We start from the raw sequence: 20,628 nt of genomic DNA, 5'->3' as shown, positions 1-20,628 counted from the left end.
ATAATTATTTTTTATTTAATTAAAAGCATATGTTGGTTATAATATTATATTTTTATGTGTATGAGAATAATATTAGGTGAAACTATAATTATATTTTCTACGAAAGCAACACATTTTCAAGAGTTTTACATTTATAAAATAGTATCATGAATATGTAATTAGATAATTTAATTTTTGATTCGTATTATTTATATCGTATCTCGATCCTATCTTATGTTTTCGAGTTAGTTCGGTGAGAGGAATGTCGAGATACCTGTGTGCTTCCGGTGAATTCGGCAAACTTCGTGCCTTCCTGCTGTTGCCACCCCCGCTGCTTCCGCTATTTCCCATGATGCTCTACGATTATTTCCTTTTTTTCACCAATAATTCTTCTCAAACTGATGGAAGCGATCGTTGTAAATTGCACTTTGCATTACACTATTATTAACATATTTGTCTTTTTGATTGAATAAAGTGACTTTTAGTTTATCAAATATGTTACAAATCAATCGAATAAATATATTAATTATATATTTTAAATAAAACATAATTCTGTTTATTGTATTCTCTTCCGAGCCAGGAATTAGCAATCGTGTTCGCTTGACGAATTCGAGTTTTTCTCTCTTTTTCGAGATTTTTATTATTCTCGTTATAATAAAAACTCGTAAAATGAAGAATAAAATAAAAAAATTCTTCAAGTTGAGCTTTTCGATATCGTTTCCTCGATCCTCGTTGTCGATCGAATGACGGAATTTATTGTTTAGATCAAGCCAGTGTTTTCTATTCGCCAGAGATCCTCGGATTCTATTTTATCTTATATACTTTTATCCGCCTTGTCTACTATACTAATCTTATTCATGCTTCGAGTTGAGATCGCTCTTTTCAATCTTTCGAGCGAAGGCAAGATTAATCTAAATGAGAAAAATTCGAGAGAAATTCAATATGGAATGCTCATAAAACAAAAACTTCTTGATCTCATACTACTTGATGTAATTGACTTGAAAATTTTCAACATCTATTTTAGTATCTGTTAAATGTCACTTTTAAAATAAATATTTAGTGTTTAGATAACTAGATATTGGCAATATTATTTTTCAACATATCATTTAGAAATTATATCGCATCTGCTATTTTCTTTATTTTCTTAATTTTTTAAATAGATTAATTTTACTTTTTTATAATAATTATCGTTCTACCTCTATTAATGTAATAATTATAATAATATTATAATAATATTAATATAATAATTTTTACCCTTCAACAATGCAATAATATTTTACTGCTTTCTATAACCCAAATAAAATTATACTTTCTTCTTATTCGCGCATATAGATCATAATCTATTTATTCATTGAAAGACAAAAGTTTTGTTAAAAGTTTCAAATTCAATACTTTGTTCTGATTTTCAGAAATTGTCGCAAGAAACTCAAAGCACTCTTCGTGCCTATTTCTCTTCTTCTTCCTTGAAACGCTAAATAATTCACCCTCAAAATTTATGCATATTTAATCAATTTTGTCTCATGTTCGATTCCTCGAATCTCTGTATTGTAACCTCTTTCTCAGAAATTCGTTGATCCATGATTTTGTGTTTTCGATTGATATATAATTTCTTTAGCATTGTTAAACAAATATTTTCACATTGCAATTTTTAATTGCAAATCAAATCAATTTAAAATTTTCTATCGTGTAACAAGTAGCAATCCCAAGATATAAGAATTTTTTTCAAAAATCTTATAAATCGATGATAGTTTTAACCGACATTTTTATCGTAAATTGATTCAGTTTACTCGACTTACCAATAATCATGAGACAAGATCACATTAGATCATTCTTTGATCAATATTCTTATGAAATGCAAAAAAGTATTTTCAAGAAATTTTTGACGTTCCGATCGTAGTAGATTAAAGTAGTAGATTACTTTACAGATTTATACAATATAGAATTATTAATTACTTCACCATTATAATACTCACTTTAATTCACCATAATCACATTATATTCTCACTTTATATTTTATATTTTACTGTAAATTAAATCAAGTTTTAAATCAAGTTTTAATTATGTTTTAGCAGCCACCGATTTATTGTGTTAAAATTAAATATCAAAAAATTTAATTTATTTTATATTAATTATTCATATTAAAACGAATGTTGTAAGATAGATTTTTAAATCGATTTCAGATTAATTTCTCTTAACTTATTACTCTTCAAATAAACAGGAACAATAACTGAAATTGAATTTTTTTGCCCAGCTCAATCTTCTCACGTCAAACTCGTTTAAGTAAATCCTGGAGCGATCCTCTCTCACGCGTTCAAACATAATCCATAAACATATCATCAATTTCCATTTCTTCTTTTTCTATAACATCACTTCCATAAGCGCGATCACTATCGATTCTTCGAGAAATCCGAAGATGAACATTTCATTGTGCTCCGCGCATGATCGATACGACCCATCGATCTTTCTACACTCTCGAAACGAAACGAAGCGAAAAAATGACGAGAGAAAACGCGTGAAGAAAAGTCCGAGAAACCGTTTGCCTCTTGAGAGCGTCATCGACTTGAGTGACGACGACGCTTCATGGCGACCACGGGCGACCACTACACTCGGTCGCGATGGTCATGATGGTGTGGCCATGGTGTGTAGGCATCGTTGATGGTCCGTTTCGAACTGAACCGCCGAGAGACCCGGCGAGAGAAGAGAGAGCCATTCCCGTTCCCATAGCACGTGGTGCTTCTCTCTCTCTCTCTCTTTCTCTCTTTCTCTCTGCTATCTCCCCCTTTTCGCTTTGGTCCTTTACCCGACCCCTGCTTCTCCTCTTTTACCATCGCCGTCTCTGTTGCTCCGCTGTTCACCTTCTAGCCCCTTTCAGGTCATACTGGCTTCCCCATGCAGATACATGCTGTTTCCCTTCTGCTGCGTCTCTCTCTTTCGCTCTCCCTCATCATTTTGTATCGTACTTTATTTCGTCCGCCTCTCTTGCACCTTCCTGTCGTTTAGCTGGATCTGGAACCTCTCTCTGCCGTATACTCCGGTGCCGTTGTGCTCCTTTGACTATAGCACCTTCTCGCACCCTCCTGTATCTTACCTTCTCTTTCTCTCTTTTTTTATCCCTTTCTCTTTCCTTTCGATACACCCTCGCAGGATCGGTCCTTGTTCCTTGTTAACCATTCTCTTCTCTCTCTCTCTCTTTCTCGCGCAATCTCATTCCATTTTCATCTCTCTTAATCTTTCTCTCACTCGTTTTAGCTCTCGCAGCCTCTCTAAAGCCCATTCTCTCCGACCCCTCTTCTCTTCAGCCGTACGCAGCTAACCAATAGCGGGCCCAGTCTTCCCCGGGAACCGGCCAATGCTGGTGGCACGCTTGACGGATTTTTAAACCATTTTTATGCTAATGCTCCGGCGTGCACGTGCACGCATGATTGTGTGCCACGGATATATTGTGTTGCGTACATTCTAACGAGATGTGTGTAGGCATGTGTATGAGAAATTTTTTCGTCAGCTTTGACCCTCGCTCGTCTTTACCTTTGCTCGTCCTCACAATTTTTACCTCGCGTTTTTAAATTGAAATTTGAGTATTGAATCAATACGCTCTCTCTCTCTCTCTTTTCCTCTTTTTGCTCTTGATATGTATTTTAGAATGCATTGAATTATATATAAGACACACATTTAGCAGCAAAATTGAAACAATTAGTTTTGATTTCAATAAAGAGCTTTGAATAATTTCTCAGTAATAAGTGTATAAATTAAAAGAGAAAATTTTTTCTGGCAAAATAGCATCAATATTAATCAATATAAATCGATAAACTCGCTTTGTCAATTTCTATAAAGATATCTTTACTCCAATAAAACTATCAGAAACATTTCACATGATGAGATATTTATTTTATTCGATAAATTGAATTATTATTTATTGTACTGATGAATTAAAAAATTTTGAAATATGTACATAATGGAAAAATTATCATAACTCTTTCTTTCGAAAAAATACGAAATATATAACTCCATATTCGTTAAAGTGTTTTCGTTTCGGAGCATGTTCCGTACACTGTCTACACGTTTCGAGACTCCGAATGTGTGTGCGCTCCGCGGTCTCGAGAGTGGTCCATAACACGCCTACGCAGGGGACTAGGTATACACTCGGGCATAATGGAGCATTGTTAATATGTTAATGTACGCGCGCGGTCCGTTCGAGGACCTCGGCCTCGCGTTTCTTTCGCTCGAAGAATCGTTACGCGCTCCATTAGATCCAGGCTCCGAATTCCCCTTTTGCTTGAAAGAGATTTCTTTCTATTTCGTTTCCGTTATTTTGTCTCTAGTAAATGACGAAATTTTTAGTTCAAACACAAGTATTTCCTAATATTTCGCAATTCTTTGCAATTTTTAGATTAAAGTCTAGAGTTGCTATATTTCATATTAATTTCATCATATTTATTTTCGCCTCTTAAATATGATGCTTATTTTGATTGACAAGAGGCTGAAAAAAGTTAGAGTAGAAGCTTAAACTTAAACTTTCTTATTAGAAAACAGATTTTAATACAATGTGTATTCTTTATGTTTCTCAATACTAGATAAAATTAAAAACAATAATGGAATGGAGGAAATTATAAATTAAAAGTATAATATAAAACTGTTTCTGTGAAACAATTAGTCCTCAATTCGAACGAATATATTTTCGAATAGGATTGCGAAAATGTAACAACTTCGATATAAATAACTTTGCGTTACTTGAATCGTTCTTCATTCAAGTAATTTATTGCCCAGTTGAAAGTATCGACCTTGACAGTTGAAACGTTCGCCATCCTTACATGTATGGATGCATATATACCGCATTAACAAAAATTTTTTATCCTTTTGAATTTCGCGTTTTTTTTATCCTTTTGAATTTCGCGTTTCTTCTTTAATTCTCACACAAAATTATACTTTTTATTAATATTTTCCATTACACTTGAGATTTTTCCATGCTACTTCCTATACTATTTATTCCATTTATTTACCCAATTTATTTTTATTTCAATTATTTTTATCAAATTTTGTTATTATTTTTTTACTGAAAATTAATTTATGTTTGAAAGAATTTTTCATCGATAATAAATATACTGTCTTCTCCCTCTCTCTCTCTTTCTCTCCCTTTTTTTCTCTTTTTCTCTCTCCCTTCTTTCATTTCCTCTTTCTCTTTTCTCGGCTGCCGCAATTAACCGCGGAGTAATTAAAATTATTTGAATTTCCTCGTTCTCGCTTGTAAAACACATTTTCTGCGTGCCGAAATACTGATGTAACTATATGCTTTACTCGATGTCGATAATGCATGGAAGCAGACGAGAAAGAGGCAGAATGAGAGAGGAAGAATGAGGGAGATACTAGTGGTTGATTAACGCGGACGTTAATGAACGCCGCTGCAGGCCGACAGGACGTCGGTATCGATTCGACTGCGCGACAGGAAACAAGACTCTCGAATATGGACCTCGAGTCGTTGCAAGATATAAAAGCCACACTAAATGTGTAAAATTCATATAAATTATATAAAACATTAAATTTTTAAACAACACTTAATTTTCAATAAAATGAAAAAAAAAGAAAAAAAATTTAATTAGAAAAAATTATAGAAAAATAAATAAATTGTATTTGAAAAAATGTAGAGCTTGTACTTTTGATTGTAGTTTCTCTAAATTGTAAATATAACAAGCTAAAATCGAAAACTTTAGCAATAAGCAAATAAATAAATCTTTAATACGAAGCAGAAAATATCATTAAAAAATATACTTGATTACATTTAAATCAATAAATTATCAATAAATTTCAATTAAAATTATATAATTTTAACATCTAATTTTGTAATGTTAAATATATATTATATTTATATATTAATACATTTATTACACTGAAAAAAAAGTAATGTTGAATTAACAAAACATCAGTGTAATTGGAATTTATTTTATTAATTCAATAACATTTTTAATCAAATCAATATACCATGTATTGATTTGATTAATAATATTATTGAATTAATAAAATAAATTCCAATTACACTAATGTTGTTAATTCAATATTACTTTTTTTCAGTGTAATTATCCAATTAAAATATGCAATTAAAAATTGCAATTAAAGTACGCGATTAATAATTAAGGTATTAATTGAAGTACGCAAGTACTCGAAAAATTCAATATTAAATTTCTGTATATAGTCTAAAATTTAAAAAAAGCATCTCTTTAAAATAAAATTTTAAAATCCGCTAATATCTGTATCCGACAAATATAAACTCATTAATCTATCATGGCTCACCTAAAGCGTGAGTGTTAATACACTTACAATAAAAATTTCTTATACGAGGCAGCAAAGTTCTTTTCCGTTTCTTTTTCGTGGATTAATGCGTCAGACATTATATGGCGCATTAATCCACGAACTTAACTTAATTTAATCGGTTTTATAGAATCATAATAATTCACATTTGCAGTCAGAAGTGACTTCCAAGTGACGATAAGTTTTGGGGATTGATGAATAAAATTTAATTTATTTGCGCAAATCGCGCTTAAAAGTTATCTCTTGACGTTTGGTGCCATTAAAACATCTCTTCTGATTTACGAGATGTCTGTCTCAGCTCGTAAAAGACTACATGAAAGATTGGCCGAGTCGACGTTTATTCCGATTCGATATAACTCTAATTTTATGAACTAATAATCGCTGATGAATGTATTGAATAAATTATGCTTATAATTAGTTCGATAATAAATGAACGTGTCGTTGCAATTTTTCCATATTGCTGCGTAATGTTATTGTTAATATCGTGTAATTATCAACAAAAAGATATTAAAATAATTTATCAAAATATGATAGATACGTACCAACGACTATTACGACAGATTTAAATATCTACCACAGGTATTCATGAATTCATGAATCGCTATTTTACCGACGTTAGATTGTGCAGGAAACCATCATATTTGATTTCCAATGGCCGAAGAACCAGAAACCGATATTATCCACTATCGATATAGCGAAAGGAATTCGACACAAGAACTTCAAAGATAAGAAATTAATCTAATTGTAAAATTAATAATACATGTGTACACACGTCGAAAACGTGAGCTTACAATCTCTAGATCACAGAACTAAGAATCTAGAAATCTAAATTCGAAATACGAAATTGAAAGAGAATGAAATTTAAGTTTAAATTTTACAAAAATTTGCAAAATTTGCAAATCTCTCTTTTTTAAAACTTTATACTTCAAAAAAATTTTAAATCTTAAAGAAATTCATACTTTAATAGTTTGTAAAGTCTTGAATCTAATACTTTAAAATGTTTCATTTAGTGAGTCAAAAAGTCCTCGGAATTATAAATATTTTCAAAACTTTTCGAAAAATTACAATATCTCTTTTTAATATCTATTACATATTCATCAATTTATCAATCATTATCAATGATTATTAATAATTTTCGAAAAAGCATAATCCACTCACTTGGGCATGTCCTGTAATTGCTTGGCTCGTTGTTTGTAGCGCGACAAGGCGAAGAGTAAAGCCAGGACTGGCCACAGGGTTGATCCTGCCGCCAATTCGCCCGGGTTCACGGCACCCACGTCCGCTCCTAGAGCTCGCAGTGCTCCCACACACAAGCTCACGTTTTCGACCTGTGCATACATAAGCGGAACTTTTGTCATTGATCGTTTTCCGGTTTTAGAATAGACGACTCTCGTCGTATCTCCTCAATAGCTGTTTTCACAATCTCTCTAATAATTATTAGAGAGATTTATTTATTTATTTATTTCTAGAATAATAATTTTCTATTTATCTGTCTTTTTCCATAATATATAACTTTGCAAAAGTTATATATTATGGAAAAAGACAGATAAATAGAAAATTATTATTCTAGAAATAAATAAATAAATAAATAAATAAATATATATATATATATATATATATATATATATATATTGTATATATATATATATATATATATATATATATATATACAATTATTATATACTTTATACAATTATTTCCTTTATACTTAATCAGTACAGAATCCAAATTAATATTTCCAAGTCTTGAATACGCATCATTTTATCAATAAAATAATACGTATATTTTTTATCAAGATTTATGAAAAGCGAAAATTCTGGTCATTTCTCTATTAATTTGCTGAAATGCGTATAATTGACCATTTAAGAGGCGTATTTGTTATCTAAAAAGAATCAGCTTTATGATCAAGGGTTCTCGAACAAGCATCATTCTGCTGTAGAACAGGAGGAAAGGCAAAGGCGGAAGAATACAGGAAGAATATCTTTGTGGGAGGTGCATATACAATAAGCTAATGCTGGTTTTCCACACGGTGTACCATGATGCACACATAATGCGAGAGCGAAACGTGACCGTCGCGGCCGTGTCTACCTTGCACACGCGTGCCCACCGACTTCTCCCGTTTCCATTGTTCTCGACCCCAGCTTTTGCCCAGAAAACGAACTGCGCCGAGGTACGACAGGGTGGCATGAGAAAGCCGATGATTCACTCGGTCACAAGAATACAGATATTACTCTATACTTATATCTAGCTGAGAAAAGTAGCGTAAATGAAAGAGTTAACGAGAAAAGATAAAGGTAGATAGACGTATCTAATTTATACATTCTTAGGTGAAGTTAAAGGAGTTGAATTTAGAAAGAATTTTTCTCGTAAAATCTCATGACAAATAAAAAACAAGTAAAAAAAATATAATTTCGGATTCAAAAAATTAAAGAAACATTAGATAAACAATAAGTAATATAAAAAGAAATATAAAAGAACTATAAAATTTAATAAAATTTTAATAAACATTGATACACAAACTTTAATCGAGTGAATGATATTTAAAATATTGTGTGTTTTTAATTTGTATTTTTAATTTCATAATTTTGTTCTTTCTTTGACAATTTGATTGGAATACGCTATATTACGCGAAAAACTGACGCAAGACTTCGGTTATTTAAATGACACAGATATCGAACGCAACGCTACAAGAGCGCATCGAAACATAAATTCTTATCACGATTCACCTCTCTCCATTAGACTTGAAGAAGGATATCTCCAAAAGAAGCCGCGGCAAGCCGCAAAAGGCGACGTTCGCGGTTTCGAGTTATCCTGGCAAGATGACAGCCATAAATGGCTCGATGGTGTTTTTTAATGTGCATTCCGTTGTCTCCTCGTAAGATTGTCATCGGATGAAACGCCACCGATGAAGAATCGTGTACATGGATCATGCTTTATGATAATCTCGAGTTGCGCTTTTCTTTAATTAATCTTACAATTAGCAGATTTTGTTCGTTTTGTAATGTTATTTTCACAATTTTTATTTTATATTTTAGATGAGTTAAATCTTATACACAACGGGAATAATTATAAATAACACAGTTTATAATCGGTATTAAAAAATTAAATTCATTTAATTATATTGCCTCCTTGAATCTTAATTCTCGAGAGAGCAACTTTCAATCAAGTTTCTCAAATAATTTTATAATATAATATAATTGAAAAATAAATTAATGTCGACTTTATATCAACTTTGATTGTTAAATAAAAAAGTTTATTTGTTAAAATTTACATATATATTTATTGCTTTTAAATATTGAAATTTTTGACAATTGCCTTAAAAAAAATATAATGTAGTGAATAAAACAAGTTTGGTCCAAAATAGAATTAGTTAACTTCGATTGTTAATTGTCATTTGTTATTCACAAACTACAAGCATTCGTAAAGACAATTTTCCTCGGAATATCTCTAGGACCCGCGAGTCTGCGGTTCCAGAATGAAAAGAAGGAGCAAAGAAAGCAAGGAGGAGGGAGATAGAGAAAGAGAGACAGAGAGAGAAAGAGAGAGAGAGAGAGAGAGAGAAATCCAGAGATCAAGAGATGTCCTCTTATGGTAACGTCTTCGCTTCTGCGGTTCTTGAAGGAGAAAACAGAATAACAGAAAAGGAGTGTCATCATGGGAAGACACTCTCCTTTTTCCTTATATACATCTTCTTTTCTGTCTTTAATATCATGAGATTGACCGTCAAAATAATACATTATATATTTGTCTGTTCTAAGAAAAAATGTTATATAGAACTATTAAAGACGCATTTAAAATTAATGATATCAATTTATTTAAAAATCTGACTAAATCTTGTCATAATTTATTATTCAGATTTTTTCCATTTTTTGTTATAATCATAGCATTACATAACATTGTATAGTAATTGCGTATAATTAAAATTCAAGATAATAATAAAATTGAAATTTAATTAAATACTGTCTCGAAATTTATTATTCAGATTTCTTTTCTCGTTATTATACATATAATCGTAATTAACTTTTACATTAAATTTATCCGATAATTTCTTCATTGCTTTTTTATAAGATGTCTTTGCTAAATTAATAAATTAATCACGAAAAAAAGTGAAATTATGATACTTAACGAGTTGATGCAAACGAGCGAAAACTGTCTGCCCAGTGAAAACAGCAAGAAAGTACATATAAACTTCTTTTGGAAATGCCGCAATCTCGAAGTAGAATCAGACAACCTGAACGGACTGATTATTTTTAGATGATTCATGTCTTCCGGACTTTTTCTACCTAATATCTAAACAGTCGTCGCGTTTACCTGCTACGCATAGATAAATTATTTTTATAAATCACATCTATCGATATCTCATTTCGATTATATCAAAAATTCCGAAAGTGGAGCAAAAAAGTATGAAAAATCATTCGCGCCTTCTCTATGTTTTTAAATATTTTCTAACTTAAATAATTTTTGGGAGTTTTTCGTGTTTGAAAAAGAAAAAAATTAGAGGAAATCTTACATAATGAGCCTAACCTCCGATTTTCTAAGGCTCTTTGAGAAAGAAGATGCACAATGTTCGCATCGTATCCCGGAAATGGAAGCAGCAGGTGGACAGACCGATGCTCGTTAAGATCTGCAATTAGCCGATTCCTCAGCTCCAAAATAGTGAAACGAATTCGGTCTCTAGTCAGCGCATCCAATTGATTCTGACCAATTGGATATAGCAATTCCGAAATTACAACTGCGCGAGTTTAAAATTGCTTACACGAATAGAGCTTAAAATGTATGTATTTTTTAAGCTGTCGGCCTACTTAGCTATCAAAAAAGGTGCATAGCACATCCATAAAATGTAAATACTAAGATTCTTTAAATTTAGAAGATTTAAAATTTTGAAAATGATTAAAATTTATACAAATAAATGAGATCAATTTTGACGTTGACCGAAAGCAAAATCTATCGCAACTTGAAGGTACAGAATTTCATTAAACTATTATTTATTTTTATATCAACACACTATTAATTATTTTTAATAAAATATAAATAAATTAACTCGCAGTATTGAATTCGCGTATATGTTTATACATTCCCTTGGTTCGATTAAATAAACTTATATAGATCGGAAACGTAACGTTTTACGTGTATGCTAATTGTTTGATTTACAGTGTCACGGGAAAATTTAATTAACATCGCATTGTCACGTAAAGGCTTATTTATAGAGGCCGTAATTAATTGTTAACTTATACCGGAACCGGTAAAGTTCAATATTGGAATTTCAATGCTTCTGTTCACGCTGAAAGCATAAACAGATGCATTGAAATTGAATATATTGAACTTTACCGGTTCCGGCATAAGTTAACAATTACGGTCTCTATAAACCAGCGTTAACCCTTTCGCGGAATTTCGGAAAGCCAGGTTGACGGCCCTTTTGTCTGATGCGAGGAAAGAAATTTTGCGCAAAACGAAAGCGTAGCGGATCAATTTTGTGATTAGTACAGATTACAGTTTGCCTCGCGGGTTTTAATTAAACTCACTGCTGAGAACGTACATCAATTTAGTCCGCGATATAATTCGAATTTTTTGTCAACAAAAATTATTCGCTTGATTTACGCTCTCGCTCTAGAAATCGTTTAATAGCAAATTATGCAGTAGCGAATAAAGGATAGCTCTTGTGATTAGAGCAATATTAAAATTAAATTAAAGGAATATAAAATTAAGTGAAAATAATATTAAAATTACGAATAACTAAAAATAATAAAATAATAGTTGGTAGAATTATAGAGAACCTTTCTTCATTATAAATTTCATAAATTATTGTAGAAAAATATTACAATTTTTATGTATAAAAATTCTTGACATATGTAAAAAAGAAATACATATTTAAAAATCTAGATAATATCACAAATATTCACATAAACACTTATTATGTCAGAATTAGAAACTACAGAATATATTTTGTTCCAAAAATTTTTGAAAATTTAAAAACCTTGAAAGATTCTAAAGAATTCTAAAAATTCTAAAGATTTATTTAAAGATCTGTGAGATATTTAAATTGGAAGATGTAGAACCTTAAGTTAAAAGGTGCGAAAGGCGCAATCTTTTGAAATTTTGAGTCACCCGGTGTAACACGGTAGGATCCCAAACAAGCCAACTTAATGGTGGCAAACAACGACCGGCAGAATTCGCGGAATGTATAACGGGAGCATGATAATCTGTGGCGAAAAATGAACGGTCCACGAATGGGCTTCGAAAATGAACGATCCTGTAATAATCGTCCATAAATCCTTGGCACGTATATTAATTCATGCGAGATCATCCTGATAATATAATTCTCAGGTGAGAAATATGAAAAAATAAAAATAAGAAAACTTTCAAGTCAGAAATTTAAAGATTAAATTCAAGTGATTTCGTTGTATCTTAATTATTAAAATCTCCTTGTGTAATTAAAATCAAATCAAATTCAAAGTTTTATCTTTGTCTAGCAACTTGCGGGTTAGATCTACGAGATTCTTGAATGATGAGATTCTTAAATTTAAGATATTCTTGAGATCTAGGATTCTCAGATCTCAAGATTCTGTGAAACTTTAACCTCATGACACTTAAGCCTGCGATTCTCTCGTTTGATTTTTTTACGATCGGAATTTCGACACTTCCGAATTCCTAAATGCTTAGAGAATGGTATATTCTTAAATCCTCGAGGATCAATGTTCCATTTGTCGCAACCAAACATCAAAATTTCGCAAAACTTAATAGAACTGATAGCGTCGAGTAATTTTGACTGTGGTAACCTCTTCTTTATGCGTTGTAATAAAAAAAAAAGAAATAAGAATAATGTTCAGGATCCATGTGATAATCGCTCGAAGGTTTGACAGCCTTCTAGAATGGGTCGCATTATCGTATCGAACTCTCTCGTGCGCGCACGCGTATGCTCTCGAATCGAAGCTCACCTTGAGTCTCATTTCGAGCCGACACGATGTGTAAACGGACAACGGATTTGCGGCAAAAATTTGCACGCCGATGAAAATGGCACCGCGCGCAGTATGAGCATAATAAGCAACGATAGAGATCGTAGAAACTGCAATTCGCCGTACCAAGGTTCCGCAAGTCGCGAATTGCAACGTGTGCACACACGTGTCTTTCAGCTTGGTTAATCCTCGGTTTCTAGCGAACTAATGCACTCGATGACAAAACCAAGTACTTTTCGTGCCAATAAATGTGTATCGTTTCTTTCATTATATATCTCTTTCTCTCGTCATAAATAATTATTTGAAAATGACAGTAAGTAATTTTCATCAAATTATTTATATAAAATTAATTTGATTCTCTCTTCTTCTTGTCTTTATTTTAATTCCTAATTTATTTGTAATTGAAAAAATAATTTAATAATTCCAAGATTCGGAATATGGCTTAGTTCTTTTATTCAAGAGAGAATCAATTAATTACAAAAAAATACAATGCACGTTTTTTAAATTTTAAATTTAAAAACTGCAAAACTTTTAAAAGCATCTCAATAAAATATTTTTGTATAATAATATTATTTAAGTTTATACATATGCATATCACATATATTTTGTACATGCAATTAATTCTTCTTCTAGGATCTTCTAAGATCTTTTACGGCTCGTAATCACGCCTTTCACATCAAAATTTTTATGATATATATAAATTCTAATTTATTCAGCGTTACTTTTGTATAAAAAGAGATACGATATTCGAGATTTGTCAAAATTGCGAATAAAGGTTCGCCAACACATTTCGCACATTTAGTTTTCCATTTTCGGTATTATTAAAAAACTACTTGTATGTCGTGTCCTTCTATCCCGGCCTCTTGTCGCAATTTGATCGGACATGCGTTAAAATTTGCAAGAGTGACGTGCGGATGACTCGATCTTTCAGCGAAAAACCAATTCTGTGCGACTCACCAGAACTTCTTAAAACCGATGTACGTGTAGAATTCTAATGATCTTTCAGTTATCTAGGAGGAAAAGACATAAGAATGAAAGACTTAAGAATGGAAGAGGAAAAATTGATGCTGATCATAAAAATAGCTTTTCAAACGACTTGGAATATAAATTTTATCTGCGATTCTTGGAATAATCCATATTTTAATTTATACGCAAAAGAATTTTAATGCTAATTTACAAATTTGTATTTTAATGGATTTATTTTAATGCATCTTATAATTTATTCACTTTACAACTTATAAAAATCTATTCTATACACACAAGTTTATTTATCATTCTTCAAAATGTATCGTTAATCCTCGTGATCAAACCGCATGATTCTCGACAAAGCTTCATCCGCAATAATCTAACATACAATTGCAAACGGCAAGAAACGACAAATTCGCATAAGCGAAATGCCGCGTGTTAACAATTACACTAATTGTAGATGCGCTTGCAACGCGTATGCAATGTAACGGGTGAGTAAATTTCCAACGGCTGAGTATTGCAATCGAAATTGAAATGCGGCATTTACGCCTTACCGCCAAAAAGCAACAGGATTATAAATACATCAATCGTGATCGCACGTCTATTCGTACATTGTAGTTCGTTTGATGCATGTCGAAAACAGAATAGTGCACTACGAATGCTTGTGAGCACTGCTCGACGTGCGTGGAATGCTTGTGTGGAATAATTTACGAGGTCGAATAGTTGAAATAGTTGTAGAAGAGATAAGAAATGTCCATGATGATTTGACTTTAAATGAAATATATACTTTACGTGACATATTTTATTCATTTCTCTCTCTCACTCTATCTTTCTCGTTTCCGCTTTATTGTGTATAAATCTGTGTATTTGTTTACATTTATAATATTAATATTTTTGATATTAATAAAATTTTTTCCTTTTATGTAATAAAAATGCGTTATTATTATTTTATCCGTTTCTAAATTGCAGGACAGAGAAGGAAAGTCAGAGATAAAAAAATATTATTATCGTTATTGTGTTATTATATTAAAATCCAAATGATAATTAAAATAGTACTTCACCGTAATATATTAATAATATAATGTTGGTTATAAAATAATATATCAAAATATAGATTTTTTAAATTGCCGCGCAGTAAGAAATAACAAAAATTAATTATTATTGTAATTATTGGTAATATCACATAATTATACTATACGAATGCCCGATCTTCTTGAAAACCCAACGATAATAATTGTCTATTTTCCCACCTCAAGGTCGCATCTGTATAATAAGACTTCGCAATTTTCTGCAACGGCGGAAGTCGGCAGCGATTTACACGAAAGACCCTGGTCGGTCGCAGGTATGCGACCACATAAAAGAAAGAATACATACAACATGCACAGTAGCAGTGCATAGCGGGTACGATGTTACGATTGGTCGGCGAGTACCTTGCCACTTATGCAATTTGCTTTACGCTCGTTTTTAAGAGGCAATTTGACATTGCGGCCGATCTCTCGCGGCTGTTTATTAATGTTGTCCGATCCCGAACAGGCTCGACTCATAAATGGCGATAATAATTTAATAAAACGCGCCCGCGGGTCGCACGAAGTCGTCGTTTAATCTTCATTCGCTCACACGGTTTGTTTATCGCCTTGTCGCCTTTTTTGCAACGCAGCATGCTCCACTCCCCTACCTATTTAATTATATTCCTAGATTTAATTATAAAAAAATAATTTAATAAAAAAATTGACAAATATATTAAACATATATTACAGACACGCTATGTTTGATGAAAAATTCAAGGAATTTGGACATTAAAGAATATATCATTCTCTAAACGTGTAAATGTATACATTGATGTAATTAATTATCTTTCAATCAAGGATTTTTTATTAACGGTCTCGTCTATATTTCAATAGATTTTCTTGAGTAATTTCGCCGAAAATGCATTTGCATGAACTCACTCAACAAATACAGCAAATGTAACCATTTCGGATGTGTCAAGGGGTCGGACTTAGTTAAGAAAGGAGAATTTACTATGGCATGTTGTCGTCGCCGATTAACGACCACTTTATTAACTGGGCGAGTATCATTGCTGGTTTTGACTGACAACTCAGACCGTTGTTTGTTCCTCGCGATCAAATCGACCTTCTGTGATTTTGATGGTTCGCTATTTCGACTTCTTATCTATTGTAGATCCAATAAACGAATCTTAAAATAGTTGAATTAAAACTAGATTGAAGAGAGGAGAAAATTATATTTATATTTATAGTAAATGTACTGATATTTATATTTATTCATATTTTTGTAGAAAAAAATATATTGTAGACATTGATCTGTCAAACAAGAGATTAAATTAATTAAAATATGAATAATGTAAAATCTTAAAACATTTAAAAAATCTTTTGAAAGACCAGAGAAGTTTTTCTCAAGAACTAAAATGATTGCTTTTTACAGCATTTAATCTCGGCATTTAATAATCGGCGTTTCGATGCCATTAATTTTTTATAGTCTAAAGTGTGACCTCAAAGCATATCATATAAATCGCTATGAAGCAAAATGTTATAATGTAAATCATTTCATCATATTAATAGCTTTGCATATTTAATTTATTATCCGCGAATTTACCTCTTTATTCTCTGCAAGTTTAATTTAAAAATATAATATTAAAATAAAAAAATACTTTTACTGTATTAAATTTTGGAATTTTACTTTTAGTATTCAGTTTAATAAGTTTTAGTGTCTAGTAAAAGTTTTTTCTTTTAATATCTTAAAAATTCCAAAGAGACATAATATGCTTTAAGATGATACTTGAAATAAACTTATCAGTCAATCCATGTCGAAATTATCCGAATATTGATATCTTGCGACGACTATTTAAATACTCCAATTATTCGCGAAGATGGAAGTAAACTATGATCAAATCAAATAATTGATAATTTTTTCATTCGCGAAGAATGAAGAAAGAAAGAGAGAGCGAGAAGGTAAAAAGCTTCTTCGCCTCGTGCCAGCACGTGCTAGTCGAACATTTACGAAACATTAACTGAGAAAAGATAGAAAACACATGCTCATGTGGCATATCTGGGTAATACCCGTATCCTGAATCTGTTTATGTTTCAAACACGCAAATTAGTTTTTTAAAGGGGATATCGCGATAAACACGATTGAGAGATTCGTCGTTGAATTCAAAATTGATCTTTTTTTTACAAAAGATTCAGTGCAAACCATATTAACGTTTGACGGAAGTATTTAATATTAAAACTAATAATTTTATATATATATATAAGAACAGAAATTAAGTTTCCATATATAAAGTTAAAAATGAACATTATTTCAATTGACAATGTTACCTTACTGAAACGATAACTTCCATTTACTCATCAACCACATGAAGAAAATATAAATCACACAACAATTATCATCAACTTGCTAATTAACATTGCGTTAACGGAATTTCATCCTGATAATATTTAATATAATTGATTTCTCTATTGACACATTTGGCGCGCTTTCTGAACGCGAGAATCGATCCAGCATCCGCACTGCTGGACCACTCGTGGGATACTAAGCGATGAGAGACAGAGAGACGCATAGACGGATACACGAGGTCGAGGTAAGCCACACCGCAATTGGCCGAACAGAGACCACGTTAACAGACTGCGGAGAAGGCAAAAAGGAAAAAAAGAGCAATCGCCAAGTAGTGGGAACGCTTTCCAAGTGTGAGAGCCTAGAGAGTCCAGGTATCCACGTGGTCAGCGGATTGCGAGTGGGGTTAATTTGTATCATATCGCGCAACTCAATATATGTCGTTATATAATTCAATGTTTTATAAATAAATTTATTTCACAAACAACACAATATGATGCTCAATCAAACAATAATATTGTCAATTTGTAAGATAAGTCTATAAACCAACAATATGATTAAATAACAAAAAAATATTAAAAAACTAAATATCTAGATATTCAAAAATTTCAGAGTTCTCAGATCAGGATACTAAGATTCTGAAATATTACACAGTTTTAAGTTTTTCAAATTCTAAAGTACTTAAAAGAAAAGTCCTCACGTTTTACTGTTCCAACACTAATATTTTTAAAGCTTCAAAAATTTAATGCAAGTTTAAAAATTGTTCCGAAAACGATTAATGACATTGTCAGCCTCATGTTGTAACTCCAACTTCCAAGTATGTTTCACAAACACACCCGAATACGTGAATTTATAATCGTTTATTTCTAAAACGATCCAAAACCGCTTCACTTGAGAATATAATTTCAAGGATTCAAAGATTAAAGAATTTATGCTTTCGAAAGCATAAATTGCTTCCGAAAGCAATCGAAAGATTTAAAAGAGATTTAAGCTTTTTTTCACAATAACTTTCAATTATCTAAACAAATTAGATTCAAGAAAATAATTCAAGAAAAAAATATTTAAAAAAGATTTAAGCTTTTTCTTCACATCAACTTTCAATCCCTCAAGGATCCAAATTATTCCTTTTCAAGGAAAAGGAAAAGCGTTTGATCATTTGTAATCTGCGTATTTCCATCCAATTTACTCAGTATATTGTGTATTTAGAAGGTTACTATGCAGACAGGATCTCGAAAGAGGTGCGGCTTTTTTTTCCCGCGGTCGGCTCATTCACCAAGACACCGCGAATCGAATCGCTGAATCTTTCACGAACATGCCAGCCCGTCAGCCGACAATGTAACAATTTATCGGCTTTCACGGGAACTTCATTAACTTTTGAAAACGAACCCGCTCGCTTGTGCGTTGACAAACGGCCGGAAGTATCGACGCAATGTCTCTTTCCAGAATGCGTTGAATTATTTTTAAGTCCTTGTTACGTTAAATATGTTTTGCCTTACAAAATATATATTAAAGTGAAATTGACCAAGAGTTACATGAAGAGTTTATTAATCAAAGTTAAGAAATTTAAAAATTTTGTTAAATAAGAGAGTAAACTATATATATGTATAATTATATAAATATATGTATAATTAAATAAATAACAATAATTAAGTATTCAAAATATATAAAAATATTATTTAAAATTTGTTAATTATTGGTATATTTTACAAATAATTATTTGTATGTAATTTATTTAACGATTTAATTTAAAATAAATAAAGTTATACAATTATTCAAAAGAGAAAAAAAAGAAAGTGAGAAAGCAAACCAATATTAATTCACGCATGATAATAAATATCGCATAACCATAAAGCATTGCCATTTTTTCAATGTGAAATTGTGGAAAATAAAGAATTACAATGTTAAAATGGAATTAAGCATGAGTCAGTTCGAACACGAAGAATGCAATGCTACGTCAGGGGAATATTGCATTCCGAATCATTCGCAACATCATATTCATGTAGAGGATCGATGAAAATGCACTGGATAATTGTGAAAAGCAATCTGTCCCCACGACCGGATAATAAATGGAATAGTAATAAAGAAAGTATGTACACATATAACGTGAACATTGTCTTTATTTCTTTGGCATTTTGTCTATTAATTAATTTACAATAAATATAAAGATATATTTTTAAGCATGATAATTAACGACGACGAATATTAATTAATCAAGTTATGTATCAAATAACGATATAAACGATCAATTATTTTTATGCAGGAATTTTTGTATGAAAAAGTCAAGTCATCTGATAACAGAAAAATTATATTTATATCGAAAAGAAAAATAATCCACGAATAAACGGTTAAATTTTTCAATTTAAAACCAATTCTATAAAAAAAATCAATCTCTACATGATAATAAAAAAAAATAAATAGTAAATATAAATTTATAAATTAACTTATAAATGAATATTAATTATAGAGACATATTAATTTTAGTTAATTAAACTAAAAGAAAAATTTAATTTAATCAAAAAAGTAAACATTAGACTTGTATAAGGTTTTATTGGAATTCTTATTAATTTATCCGAGATGAGATAGAAATGCAAGTTTTTAGAGACACCCGATGTGTACGACAGGCTTTTCAGTCTCTCAAAGAGGAAATACGGCCTAGAACGTTTCTTTCTTTTTTTTTTCACAAAGCGATCTTACCGGGAAACCGCGCCTACGTATTTCCTCCTTTTCTCGTCGGCTTCCTCTTTCAATTCATGGAGTTCACAAATGTATACTAACTCGTATCTAGGACACCTGCGGCATTTTCAGCGTGTCCAGCGCCCAACACCTCCCCTAACACTTGTTCACGCTTTCCTAATCTAAATAATCGAATAATCGATTTTTAAAGAGCTTGATCATCAAACGCGTTTACTTAAATGCGGTCTTTGGCTTTATAGTGTTACCTCGTTTACAAATAAATTGCATCACGATTCTACATGTTTTAAATTTGAAATTTATAATAATTTTAAATAATTCGAAAATATTGCAATATTTGTTATTTGACACACGCATTGATAAAATTATTTGAAAATATATTTCGTAAGTA

At 31.3% G+C, this 20,628-nt stretch overlaps 1 protein-coding gene across 4 annotated transcripts in view; it reads right to left on the bottom strand.

Moving 5' to 3' along the window:
* Window positions 1–20,628, bottom strand: part of LOC105252560 (protein sickie) — a 161,887-nt gene that overhangs the window by 80,330 nt on the left and 60,929 nt on the right. For 3 of the 4 annotated variants that reach the window (XM_020027934.2, XM_025406085.1, XM_020027932.2), the window contains one exon: window positions 7,438–7,607. In XM_020027934.2, the coding sequence (XP_019883493.1) occupies window positions 7,438–7,607 (170 nt within the window). Of the gene's footprint in view, window positions 1–253; window positions 448–7,437; window positions 7,608–20,628 lie in introns of those variants that run through there. The other variant, XM_020027936.2, reaches the window with a different exon arrangement.

Source organism: Camponotus floridanus, unplaced genomic scaffold, assembly GCF_003227725.1.
Source record: "Camponotus floridanus strain SB8 unplaced genomic scaffold, Cflo_v7.5 scaffold131, whole genome shotgun sequence".
NCBI classification, from domain to species: domain Eukaryota; kingdom Metazoa; phylum Arthropoda; class Insecta; order Hymenoptera; family Formicidae; genus Camponotus; species Camponotus floridanus.
The sequence above is the reverse complement of the archived record's forward strand: the minus strand, read 5'-3'. Positions and strand labels throughout refer to the sequence as shown.